Source organism: Heteronotia binoei, chromosome 5, assembly GCF_032191835.1.
Source record: "Heteronotia binoei isolate CCM8104 ecotype False Entrance Well chromosome 5, APGP_CSIRO_Hbin_v1, whole genome shotgun sequence".
Classification (NCBI taxonomy): domain Eukaryota; kingdom Metazoa; phylum Chordata; class Lepidosauria; order Squamata; family Gekkonidae; genus Heteronotia; species Heteronotia binoei.
This window is the reverse complement of record NC_083227.1, coordinates 27450560-27464619: the sequence shown is the minus strand read 5'-3', so window position 1 is coordinate 27464619 and position 14060 is coordinate 27450560. Positions and strand designations below refer to the sequence as shown.

Genomic DNA, 14060 nt, shown 5'->3' with positions numbered 1-14060 from the left:
CAGATGTACACACTTGAATAACAGCATATTCAAGATTGGTATAGTACAGACATTGCAGTTTTTGATGCATAATTCATAGCAACCGAGGACATTTATTAGAGAATGTAAAAAATAATTGTGTTTGTCTGAGCCCTTTATACCGTTTATATGTCCACTACCTGGCATTACATATAAACGGTATAAAGGGCTTACATAAGAGCCCCGTGGCGCAGAGGCAAGAGGTAAAGCTGCAGTACTGCAGTCTAAATTCTGCTCATGACCTGAGTTCAATCCCTGCAGAAACTGGGTTCAGTTAGCCTGCTCAAGGTTGACTCAGCCTTCCATCCTTCCAAGGTTGGTAAACTGAGTACCCAGCTTGCTGGGGGGGGGGGGGGGAGTGTAGATGACTGGGGAAGGCAATGGCAAATCACCCCACATCACCCCAGAGTCAGAAACAACTGGTGCTCGCACAGGGAACTACCTTTACCTTTTTACTTGGCATTACATCTTATGGCACACGTGGCCCGGCTCAACAAGGTCTCATTTATGTCAAATCCGGCCCTCATAACAAATGAGTTCGACATGCCTGTTCTAGCTCTTTTAGCACTCACCACTAGGTGGCGAGCTCGACTTGTTTATTTTTTTTTAATGCACCAGGGGTTTCAGAGGTGGTTTGCTGTTGCCTGCTTTTGCATTGCAACCCTGGTATTTCATGAAGGTCGCCCTTCCAAATTCTAGCCACGGCTGACCCTATTTAGCTTCTGAGATCTGATGAGAGTGTGCTATCCAGGTTAGGGCTACTTTTGGGATAGAGCTGGGTGATTTCTAGGTGAGCCGATCCAGGTGTTTCCTGCTCAGGAGTCTGGTATTTCACATTAGAAAGCACCAAGTAGGCAGCCATGTTGGTCTGAAGTAGAACAAAACAGGTGTCAATTGCACCTTTAAGACCAGCTTAGTTTTATTCAGAACGTAACCTTTCATGTGCTCTAAGCACGCTTCATCAGACGAGGAATCCGGCACAGTGAGTAGAGCCACACATAGCTGGTAGGCAGCGGCTCAGAATGCAAAGTGGTACAGATTTAAGATCCAATGACAGAATAGTGAAATTTTCTGGTAGGCAGGGGTTTAGAATGTAAAATGGTTTGTTTTTGTATTTGTAACATTTTACATTTTAAACCCCTGCCTACCAGAAAATTTCACTATTCTGTCATTGGATCTTAAATCTGTACCACTTTGCATTCTGAGCCACTGCCTACCAGCTATGTGTGGCTCTGCTCACCGTGCTGGATTCCTCATCTGATGAAGTGTGTTTAGAGCACACGAAAGCTTACGTTCTGAATAAAACTAAGTTAGTCTTAAAGATGCAGCTTAACTCCTATTTTGTTCTACACTAAAAAGCAGGAAGGCTAAGTGATATTGGTGCAGATTAGGCAGATGTAAGCCCCTTTCTTCTACTGGTAGTTGAAGCTTTTTATATGCAATCCAAGGCCTATAAATTTATGAAATAAGGAATCAGTTTTTGAAAATAATCTTTAGGAGATACGTACTGGAAGCCCTATCAAAACATAAATAATATGTGAAATAACCCTAACTACTACAAAACAGTGTCTATAGTCCCAACCCCAAATGGTTGTCCAGAAGGGTTCCGTTACTCAGGGCTCTTTTTGTATCAGGAATTCATTTGCATATTAGGCCACACCCCTCTTATGTAACCAGTCCTCCAGGAGCTTACAGAGCTCTTCCTACTGTAAGCTCTTGGAGGACTGGCTACATCAAGGGTGTGTGGCCTAATATGCAAAGGAGTTCCTGATTGAAAAAAAGCCCTGCCATTACTGATGATATCAAAAGCTGCTGAGAGGTCCTGGAGAATTAACAGGGTCGCATTTCCCCTGCCCATCTTCCCACTCAGGTTATCCACTTGAGAAGGGATGGAATTCTAGCAGGAGCGCCTTTGCATACTAGGCCACACAACCCTGTTGTAGCCAGTCCTCCAAGGGCTTACAAGGCTCTTTTTGTAAGCTCTTGGAGGATTGGCTACATTAGTGGGGTGTGGCCTAATATGCAAAGGAGCTCCTGCTAGAATTCCATCCCTGAACCTGAGCCACCAAAATCATTTCAGTCCTGGCACTGGATGGGAATGAATTGAAACAATCTGCTTTATTCAGGAATCCTTGAGGTTATCCAGCCAGTCTTTCAATCCCCTTGTCTGGAATGATTGGAGATTGGATTGGTAGTTATTCATCTCTCCTGGGACACGAGGCAGAAATGATCCCCCTCCCATGAAGACATTTACTCTTTCATGGACTTAGTCTGCCAGCTTCCTCCGCTGGTAGGTTTAAGCAGCCAGGAGGGGCAACAAAGTAGGTGGTAGGTCTCAGACTTCTAAGAATCCTGCCTATTTCCTAAGATTGGACGAATGGTATCCCACAAAACTGGACATATTGGCACCCTGAGACCATCCATTTGCCAATCCAAGTAAGACTGGATGTGGGAGATTTTATCAGCAAATTGATCACGGCGTGCTGTAGGGGCAATAGGTCCCTGACCACCTGGAAGAGTTCCTCAGGTTCAGGGCTTTTTTGTAGCAGGAGCTCCTTTGCATAATAGGCCACACACCCCTGATGTAGCCAATCTTCCTGGAGCTTACAGTAGACCCTGTACTAAGAGCCCTGTGAGCTCCTGGAGGATTGGCTACATCAGGCTACAGGACTGCCTTTCTCCGCAAGTTCCCCGGAGAGCACTGCGTTCAGGGTCACAAAATCTACTGTTCATCCCCAGACCAAGGCCTTCTCAGTGGTAGCACCAGAAATGTGGAATGCCCTCCCGGATGCCATAAGGGCCCTGCGGGATCTCTCTCAGTTCCGCAGGGCCTGCAAAACTGAACTATTTTGACAGGCCTTCAACATCTAAACCGGGAGAGGACTGCCAAGCTACACTGCTGAGGAATTATGATCATAGGATCACTGTCAGAAGAAAGAAAGATCCCGCCTATATCAAAGTTAAATCAGCGCCACAAAATGTTTTAAAATTGTGTTTTATTGGTTTTAAATTGTAATTATTGATAATTGATTGTTAGCCGCCCTGAGTCCACTTGCGGAGGGGGCAGGATAAAAAAAAAATCAAAGTAATAAATAAATAAATAAAAAGAAATCAGGGGCATGTGGCCTAACAAGCAAAGGTGTTCCTGCTAAAAAAAAAAATGCCCTGCATGGGTCCACACTATGGGGAGGCAAAGGTGGCAGAGAAATCAGGGCTTTTTCTTTTTCTTTTTCTTTTTTGTAGCAGGGACCCCTTTGCTTATTCGGCCACACACCCCTGATGTAGCCAATCCTCCAAGAGCTTACGGGGCTCTTAGTACAGGGCCTACTGTAAGCTCTTGGAGGATTGGCTACATCAGGAGTGTGTGGCCTAATGTGCAAAGCAGCTCCTGCTACAAAATAAAGCCCTGCAGACAAGGACAGACAAGGATTGGGCCACTGGGGGAGCTGCTAGCCAGAGGCTGTTGCTAGGCAGTAAAGGGGGAGCCCTCAGTTGAAAATAATGCCACAGAGTCCATCCTCCAAAGCAGTTATTTTCTCCAGGATGGGGAGAGAGATCTGTTGTCTGGAGTTCAGCTGTGATCCCAGGCTTTCTTCAGGTTCCACTTGGAGTTTGGCTACCCTAGGCCTGGCAGCACCCACTGGGTGACTTGATGCCACCTGAATGGCATGATTTAACGAGGCCTGACTGCTTGTTCCTGTTAAGCAGCGGCCCCCCTTTGACAACCAGTGTGACCCAGCAATTGCCAACTCCAGGTTGGCAAATTCCTGGAGACTTGAGGGGTGGAGCCTGATGAGGGTGGGTTTGAGAAGGGATGGGACCTCAGACAGGTACAATGCCATAGACTCCACCTTCCGAACCAGCCACTTCCTCCCAAGGAACCACTGTTGCCAATCTCCCGGTGATTGATGGAGATCTCTCAGAATTACAGCTGCTCTCCAGATGGCAGAGAACAGCTCTCCTTGATGTGGGGTGGGGGGAGTGAATGCCTTTGCTCAGGTGGGTGGGAAGACAGCAAGGGTGGGGGGCACTTGCCCAGAGCATCTTTCTAGACCCCATTGTATTTTTCTTCACAATGGGCCTTATTCTTAGTTGTTTTTACTGAATCATGGGCATTTTGCCCCTCTTTTTTTGGGGATGATTGCTGGACTGAAGTCTTCAAGAGATCCCATTCTTTTATCTTAGTGGAAAGGTGCAGTGAGGATGTCTGGAATGGAAGATACTAAACTTGATAGGAAGCCCTATCAAAACGCAAATAAGTGACCAAAGTTCCCAGGTCTATCAGCTAATCTGTACCTCACTTTCTTCTCCACATTGTAGCAGCTCTGTGTATTTATGCCAGGTTTTTCTGTCTTTTGACAGGAGGTGTGTGGGAGTCAGTGAATGATTCAAAAGAGTATGTAGAGATGATGAAAGAAAAAATAGATCCTGATCTAAAAGAGAACATTGAACATGATGTACTGAAGGAAGGGGTGGGGAAACACACACTTAAAGAGATAAATAGTTCCGGTCCTTTACAGGATAACTATTCTCATGAAATCCTGCTACTTGAAAATCTATGCGGAGGAGGCAATAATGATGACAGAAATGTAAGTGGGGAAAGACTTCCTGAAATATCAGACGCTCAGATGCATGTGAATACCCACAAGGAAGAAAAACCATATAAATACTTGGAGTCTGGTAAAAGGATTGTGCAGAAAAATATCCTGATTTCTCTTGAAAGGATCCTTACCAGAGAGAAAAAATACAAATGCCTGGAGTGTGGAAAAAGTTTTAGTCATAGTGGAAACCTTATTGTCCATCTAAGAGTTCACACTGGGGAGAAACCATATAATTGCCTGGAGTGCAGGAGAAGTTTCACTCAGCATGGACACCTTATTGTCCATCAAAGAATTCATGCAGGAGAGAAACCATATACATGCCCAGAGTGTGGGAAAAGCTTTACTGACAGTGGAAGCCTCAAGTCCCATCAAAGGATTCACACAGGAGAGAAAAAATATAAATGCCTGGTTTGTGGAAAAAGCTTTCGTCAAAGTGGACACTTTAAAGCCCATCAAATAATTCACACAGGAGAGAAAAGATATAAATGCCTGGAGTGTGGGAAAAGTTTTGGACAGAAAGATTCCTTTACTTACCATCAGAGAATTCACACAGGGGAGAAACCATATAACTGCCTGGAGTGTGGGAAAAGCTTCATTGATGGTAGAAACCTCAAGTCCCATGAAAAGATTCACACAAGTGAGAAAAAATATAAATGCCTGGTGTGTGGAAAAAGCTTTGTTCAAAGTGGAAGTCTTACTTTGCACATGAGAATTCACACTGGGGAGAAACCATACAAATGCCTGGAGTGTGGGAAGAGTTTCCATCATCGTGGACGCCTTATTGCCCATCTAAGCGTTCACACAGGCGAGAAACCATATAACTGCCTGGAGTGTGGGAAAAGTTTCACTCGTTGTGAACGCCTTAATGTCCATCAAAGAATTCACACAGGGGAGAAACCATATATGTGCCCAGAGTGTGGGAAAAGCTTTACTGAAAGTAGAGGCCTCAAGTCCCATCAAAGGATTCACACAGGAGAGAAAAAATATAAATGCCTGGTGTGTGGAAAAAGCTTTAGTCAAAGTGGAAGCCTTAAAGTCCATCAAATAATACACACAGGAGAGAAAAGATATAAATGCCTGGATTGTGGGAAAAGTTTTGGACGGAAATGTTCCTTTACTTACCATCAGAGAATCCACACAGGGGAGAAACCATATAACTGCCTGGAGTGTGGGAAAAGCTTCATTGATGGTAGAAACCTCAAGTCCCATGAAAAGATTCACACAGGTGAGAAAAAATATAAATGCCTGGTGTGTGGAAAAAGCTTTGTTCAAAGTGGAAGTCTTACTTTGCACATGAGAATTCACACTGGGGAGAAACCATACAAATGCCTGGAGTGTGGGAAGAGTTTCAATCAGAGTTCACATCTTAGTACCCATCAGAAAATTCACACAGGTGAGAAACCATATAAATGCCTAGAGTGTGGAAAGAGCTTCCATCAGAGTTCACATCTTAATGTCCATCAGAAAATCCACACAGGGGAGAAACCATATAAATGCCTGGAGTGTGAAAAGAGCTTCAAAGAGAGTTCACATCTTATTAGCCATCAGAAAATTCACACAGGGGAGGAACCGTATAAATGCCTGGCGTGTGGGAAAAACTTCAGGCACAGTGGATCCTTTAATTCCCACAAAAGAATTCACACAGGGGAGAAACCGTATAAATGCCTGGAGTGTGGGAAAAACTTCAGGTACAGTGGAAACTTTAATTCCCACAAAAGAATTCACACAGGGGAGAAACCATAAAAATGCACAAAGTGTGAGAAAAGCTTTCATCAGAGAACTGCCCTTACTGTTCATGAAAGAATTCACGAGGCAAAACCACATACATGCCCCGAGTGTGGAAGAAGCTTCAGTCAGAGAGGAAATCTTATTTCACATCAAAGAACTCACATTGGGAAGAGAAACATATAAATGCTGGTAGGTTGGTTAGACCTTGCATCAAAGCAATTTGGATTAGAAAATTAGAAAGCAAGGCAATGCAACAGTATAATACATACACAATACATAATGCAGCAAAAACTCACAAAAATATTGTGTAAAACTATGTAGACTATTTTACAACCTGTTCCCTTTGTAAAAATGTTCTCTAGCACCATTCCATTGTACACATTCTGTGGAATGATAAAATTGTGGGAATCTTCCTGATCTCATGAGGCAAGCCATTCCACCAACTGGGAGCCATAAGAGAAAATGCTTCTGTTTTGGGCTGCTGTTGATCTCACTGAGATGAGCTAAGATGCTGCAGTGTTAGGCTGTCCCATAGAGATGTGGGACTTAGACCCAGTAGGACTTTGTAAATAATAACCAGGCCCTTGAATTGAACTTGTGAAGTTGTGAGCTATTGGCATTAAAGTTGTGAGCTACTGCATAATTTAGTGTGCTCTGGGGTCATCCTTCCTGAGCTAAGACAAAAATGTGTGAGCTGGAGGCTAAAAATCTGTGAGCTAGCTCACACTAACTCAGTTTAGAGGGAACACTGGTCGTGAGCAGAGTTAGGACTGTAGTACTGCAGCTTTAACACTCTGCGCCATGGGGCTTTTCTGACAGCATAGACAAGCTGTATCTAATTTCATCCAGGGCTGCTCTAGCAGGGTTCCTTCACAGACTGCTAATGTTCCTGGCTCTCAGGTACAAGCTGTGGGGTGGGGAGTGTGATCCAGTGTTCCTTCTAAGCTGAGTTCATGTGAGCTAGCTCACAGTTTTTTAACCTTTGGCTCACCCATTTTTGTCTTAGCTCAGCCTGCCCGGAAAGGGTGGCCTCTGAGCACACTACATACATCTAACATGTCATGGAGGCTTAGCTGCCCTTTACTCACAACCTGTCTTCCTGTGTGGGTGCAAGTTAGTAGCAAAGGACATATTTCTTTCTTTATTTCTGCCTTATCCCCCCTTCCAGAATTCTATCTGGATCTATCTGGCTATCTTGCCTTAGGAGGAGAGCCAGTTTGGTGTAGTGGTTAAGTGTGCAGACTCTTATCTGGGAGAACCGGGTTTGATTCCCCATTCCTCCACTTGTACCTGCTAGCATGGCCTTGGGTCAGCCATAGCTCTGGCAGAGGTTATCCTTGAAAGGGCAGCTGCTGTAAGAGCCCTCTCCAGCCCCGCCCACCTCACAGGGTGTCTGTTGTGGGGGAGGAAGGTAAAGGAGATTGTGAGCCACTCTGAGACTCTTCGGAGTGGAGGGTGGGATATAAATCCAATTTCTTCTTCTTCTTATGGGCTCATCATATGGCTCCTAATTTCTGAGGGGAACCAGATATTCAGCATTCAGTGCATTCACATATACACTCGTTCTTTCATGAACATGACTGGCACTGTTTTTGGGACAGGCTGAAGTTCTTTTACAACATCAGTGATCATACTCTTTATGAGAGGGAGCAGGCAGGGCAGAATCAATAGGCCTCCGAATCCCAAACCAATCATTAACAAAATGCTTTTCCAGTTTCCAAGCAAGTCTTTTAACCATCCACCTTCATCCATGATGCCTGACCAAGTCTGAACAGGGACATGCACCAGCTTCCGCATTTGGTCAGTGATTTATTCAATGGCTTTTCCACTATCATCTATCTGAAGACAACAATTACTGAGATTAAATTTTCCACACACTCCCCCTTCAGCTGCTAGCAAGTAATCTAAGGCTAAGCAATTCTGATACACTGCAATGTGAAGCTGGGTATTGGTCTTTGCTAATAGGTTCAAAGCTAACAACGTTTCATTGGTTATAATCTCCACAACAGCTTGCAATCTAATAAGGCAGTTCAACATATATATGGGAATTCTATAGCCCCAGGATCCGTCTGCTGCCCACGTGGCTGGGTCATATACCTGTATAATCCGTTCTGGAGGCCACTCGTTATCCTTCCAGGTGCATATTTCTATGGTTGACCCCATACCCCTCTTGACCTGGCCGGCTTCTTCATACCCTGCCTTTCTCCCATCCTGATTGGTAATAGAAAGAAGCTGGGCTTTATAGATGCCAAATACATGCCCCGGTCCAATTAAAAGGTAACTGACTGTAGGCAGTGCTACCACATACCCAATATAGAGCATCTGGGGCATGCCATGCTATGGCAGCGTTACAGGGGTATTCCCATAGCTGGGACAGGTGGCTCTGAGTGGTTTTATTAACGGGGTTGGCAGGCTCCGAGGTTGTGGAATTTCTAAAGTCTCGGAATCTTTTGTTCTCGATACCATTGCAAACCCAGCCAGTCTCGCAGGTTAGATCTCCCACTGGGACCTCAAGTGGCCTGGACGGTGTCCCACTATCGGGTTTCAAAGAACCCATCTGTTGGGCTGTTCTTTGCGGGACCATGTAATGTTTGGATTTGCGCTAATGTTGGCAGTTATACTCTCAAGACTCCCAGGGCCACTGATCTCCCATATTGGTACTCCACATACATGGCAGTTTTTCACCCCTAGTTCAGTCACTATTCTTTCAGCCAGATCAATGAATAGGTTTTTGGTAACTGGAGGTATCTCAATAACCGTGCTCATTTCCTTAAAGAAGGTTGTGTGAACCCGGTATTCCTTCTGAGAAGGGGGCCTACGTCCCTGGGTGACAACCACTACTTCCGCATAAGGGTCCAGGCCTGCTCCATCCACCCCAATTTCCACCATTGTGGCTGCTTTTCCTTCTTTAACCCCTCCACTCCATGTTAGACACAAGGGGTTACAATCATGTGTTTTGCAGTTAGAGTTCCGGGGGGGGGGGGGAGGTTAGAAACAGGGGCTGCTGTCTTCATCTTCTGCCCTGTCACTTGGGTGGCATCTAGGGCCTGTGGGAGACCTGTGTACCAATAGTGATATGTTCCCCGATCACTTGGTATAGATATTTTTGCTCCACCCTATAGCCTCTCTCCCAGCCAGCCGCACATATTCTGCGGCTTCCTTTACTCCAGCTGATGGCCTTGCAGGCATCAAAACATACTTGAACCATTCCGTTTGACCCAGTGGAAGTATTGGTGGCTAGCAAGAGGGATTCAACCAGTGGGTTTGTGTCTTCCCATCGTCCCTTTGAATATGCGTAGATTGACACCGTCGACTGTATGGAGACTGCCTGGGGTTCATAGCAAATGACCTTCCCCTGTGAATTACACACTTGGTAAGCTGTGTTATGATAGACGCACGAGGCTGCTCGTGTACCACTACACTGATATGTTGAGTGGTAAACCAGAGTTTGGGTTGCTTTTCCACTGCTTAGGGTGGTAGTTAAACAATGTTCACATGGGTCTGGTGTCTTCCCCCCCCCACACACACACTGTAATGGCTACGTAATATAATAAACGGCATCAGCTGGTTCTAGTTCATCTTCGCCTTGTGCGTAGACCTGTTAGCTTCCGTCAAGATTGCAGCCATTGTCCGTGAACCTCCAGCCACCTTCAGTGGGCTGTGGCCAGGGGTTGTTCTCTGGAACCGGAGCCGCAGATGCTCCCCAGGGGCTGGCTGTACTGCCCAGGATTCAGCAGCTGGTTTTAGGTGAGACCACTGGATCCAAGCGGCAATTCCAGAAGCCTTAACAGCTGTGAGGGAACTTAACAGTACCACATAAAGTCCGTTCCATTTTGGATGTAAGGGTTGGCCTCTACAACTTTTGACTCAAACAAAATCCCCTGGCTTGTAAGAATGCATGGGAGTGAACACTTGATATGGAAGGCTTTTTTGCATACATAGAGATCTTATTCACAGCCCTACCCAATGCCTGCAATTCTTGCTGTGTGATTAAATTGCCCAACTGTTCTAGCTCCCCCCACCCGGTTTAATAATCAGAAGTACAGGGAATGACTGAACAGGCAACTGCCATATTCTGACTGACATACGCGTCGTCTTTGCTTATTTCTCTAATTACTTGATTATTGGCATACACTAGGTGGCAGGGGGTGTGCGGATTGGCTTTGATGAACTGATTGCTGCTGCTGTTTTCAGCTGCCTCAGGGATCTCTATAGGAAACAGTAACTGTTGAGACTGCTGCTGTTCTGCCTTGGCTTGAATGTGACCATCTGGTGGATGTGACCATCCCCTACACTCTCCAGGTTGAAAACAATTACCTCAGAGTTCTTTTTCAATTTAGAAAGTTCAACCAGAATTTTCTCATAGTTAGGAATGGCTGGCCACACAATAGGTTTAATCTTGCTCTTCCAAAATATTAGGGTCAAAGAGATTAGGATGAGCAGTATAAGGAAGGCCACAGAGGATATTGCCTTTAGGACTATTATTCATTCCCTTTGGTATTTCCTGTGCAGTCTGGATGTAGGCCGGAGAGCTCCATTCACTCCACGAGCCTTTGAAAAAATTGCCATTGGGCTTGGACCGAACTTTTAGTTTATACCATGAGCTTGGCTGAAATTCCCTTTTCAAAAGTGTCAATGGGACATGTTGAAATATTTTGGTCCTGTCACTCTTGGTCCAATTGGCAACTTCAGGCCAGTAGGCTATCTCATATATTAAAGAATCCTTTAAATAGCCTTGTGATGAATGGGGAATGGAGAACTGAACCAGATATACATCTTCCTTTTCTTGGTATGTGATTTTTAAGTCAAGTACCGCATCAGGCTTAACGATGTCAGTGATTTTCAGTTCCTGGCAGTGTCTACATTGATGTTCTGTTTGTATTGTCAGGCAGGCTCTGACAGAATGATAGATGAGATCACCCCTGAGAAAGTATTTGCATCCCTGCTGGCTTTCCAGTGGGCGCACATGCTCATTCCCATCGTAATGTAAAGTGAAAAGGATAGGGGTTTCATTTAAATTTATCTCCATCCCTGAGATCTGGCAAGTTAAGGCAATATCTCCATCTAACTGGTCTGCAAATCGACTGAAGCACTCAAAAGTGAGGTTCAGTTCTTCATCTGCACAAATTTCCCATCCAGACAGTGCCCCAGCCCCACTTTCTGCAGTAATAGCAGGAAGGAGAATTAGGAAAAGAACTTGACACAGCCATCTTGAGCTCCTCTTCCATCCCATGCTGATAAGTATGCCTGTAAATTAGACAATTAAGATGGGGCTCAGTGAGAAGAGCTACATGTGGCTGATGGGCAGTGATTAAGTATGCTAAATAGTATCAAGTCTGAATTTCTATCGCTCTAGGTTCTTAAACTGGGTTACAGCTTTAACAGTTTGCTCCTCTGAGCAGCTCATTTTATCATATTATGTTTCCTAGGGAGCAACTCACCCCTTTGCTCATGTATAAGATAACTCATTATTTACAAGAGCTACAAGGAGGACTTGGGCGGCATAAAATAAAAACTAGCTGGATTACTGACAAATGATTCACAAACTGGAGTACATTTTTCACTGTTTTCCCAGTTGTGGCACCTCAGGCTTTTAAAGGTAATCAGTAAGTATAATAAAAATGGTTAAAAAAAATGTATGCACACCCAGTGGGTCAAAATTTAAACCTTGAATCTCCTACATGGCCGGAAAAGTTCCCTCCTCCATTTGGAGTTTACAGGACGCCTAAGTTCTTTACAAAAAGTCTCTTCTCTATTTACAATCTCCCATTACTCATTTTGTTTGGCCCCTGAATCTCATTCACTAGGTTCCTAGTTTTAATATTAACTAGGCATTAAATTATACAGTTTGGGCCTCTGTCATCTTTATAAGGCCGACCCATAACTTAACGGGAGATTCTGCTGTTCTTCAGCACACATCATTTTCTTTTACTGTTCTATATTGGGGAGGGAGCCAGAATTCCCTTCTTTCCAGTCTTCTCTTATAGTTTGTGGAAAGGCTAGTCCTTCCAAGAGAAGGTGGGTGATTCATTTCTACGGCCAATAGGTATCCCATATCCAAACAAATATGGCAAAAATAATTAGAAGTGGAACCAGTATGTATATACATGCCTCCTGCTGCTCTTGTTCTCCAGTTACATTCCCCTCTGGAATCATTTTGTATCACACTTTCCCTCAGAAGGGGTGCAGTCAGGGGCTCTCTGTGAGGACAGGGGCTGTGTGAGTGGTGACGTGCACCTGGGACAATTTAGGGAACGTAATCCTGCCTTATCTATTCATTTTCCTTCGGGAGAGATTACTGGGCTGGATGTTTCCTGAGCCAAAAACAATTCTGGTAGGTAAAAATCTGATATCTGCCTGAACACCCAGAATCTTTCAGGCTTTCCCGGTCTGTGTTGAAAATAAAAATGAGTTTTCCAAATTCATGTGGGGAAGCAGAGTCGGGTTTTGTATTCTATCTTGCCCCAACCTCCTGCCCCCAAACCTTCGTCATAATGCCAAATTCTATATTTAAACCAAGAACAGAGATATCCTGATTCAGTAATTATTGGACCATATGGATGTTGGAGGGGGTCTTCAAACTGACGACCAAACATAGCCCAACGCTGTTGGAGACCACCCCGGGTCATCTTCCTGTCCAAAGTGTTGGGGGCTAAAAGCAAACATGTGGCTCAATATTCCGCTTGTATTTCCTCGTTTTTGTTATCCCCTGAGGCCCCTTCAATTGTTACCAGTTCTTCCTCTTCAAACAAATAGGCCTCCTGCACTACCTCTATGTTTCCTAATTCCCAAGGATATAATCCCTGGGTTACAGTTTTCTCCCAGCAATAGTTCCCAAACTCTATTGACCCTTCTGAGCTTGATGTGTCTGACTCGGTTGAGCTCCCTGTATGTAATTCCACCTCTCCACACCGGAAGCAATTACTTGAATGGAAATTGTCTAGATATGGAATATTACATGTAATCTGATTTTCCCACCCGTCTGTATAATTGGTGGTCTCCTCTCCAGCCCTTGTGTTAGTTATTTCCCACACCTGAATGTGATCGTTACCTATTTCCCAAGAAAATACCAGTTATTCCACCAGGCCCTCCAATCCACATTCCATGTTTTCCCTTGTTTTTTAATCACCCAAGCTGTTGTATCTTGATTGGTTCCTTTTCAAATTTGGAACCTATATTTAGGACACAAGTTCCCCTCCCAGCAAAGAAATAACTTTCCTTCTGTTTCTACCCAAGGACGGACTTGTTGGATTTCTTATACATATATATGATGTTTCTATATGACTGTTCTTATAGAAGGGTCCCGAAGTATTTCTCCAATAAAAAGGGACGGTTGGCTGATGGATGAACTTATCTGGGAAAGTACATTTGATCTAATTAGTGGCTGGCCGGATATGTGTGGAGTCAGTATCCTTGGTATATGACTGCATAGTGGCACAAGAATGTTGTGAACAACTTGGTTTCCAGAACATCTGATGTCCTCAATGCATGGAGTCCTAATGAGGGGGAAACAAGTTTATTAATCTCATTTCGGAAGAGGACTTTGACAATGCCCATGTATGGGGCTCCAATGTGTCCAGCGTGAAGGAATATTGCTAAACAGCCTGAATCCTATAAAATAATATTATGGATTTTGTCTATACCCTGTTGGAAGAGATGAGATTGATAGGAGGCTGAAATGGTCTCCTATAGAGGGGTTCCTATGACAATCGT

The 14060-nt window shown here is 44.4% G+C and overlaps 3 protein-coding genes across 3 annotated transcripts in view; 2 read left to right on the top strand and 1 right to left on the bottom strand.

The window, feature by feature from the left end:
* The window catches only part of LOC132571344 (zinc finger protein 850-like), a 359929-nt gene that overhangs the window by 75470 nt on the left and 270399 nt on the right, over positions 1-14060 (bottom strand). The window lies entirely within an intron of this gene.
* Positions 1-14060, top strand: part of LOC132571235 (zinc finger protein 883-like) — a 216748-nt gene that overhangs the window by 7440 nt on the left and 195248 nt on the right. The gene's annotated exons all lie outside the window — the stretch shown is intronic.
* On the top strand, positions 4414-6644 carry LOC132571261 (zinc finger protein 345-like). The gene is given in 1 exon segment (XM_060238013.1): positions 4414-6644. A coding segment is annotated over 1 exon segment (2106 nt). The 5' UTR covers positions 4414-4424; the 3' UTR covers positions 6531-6644.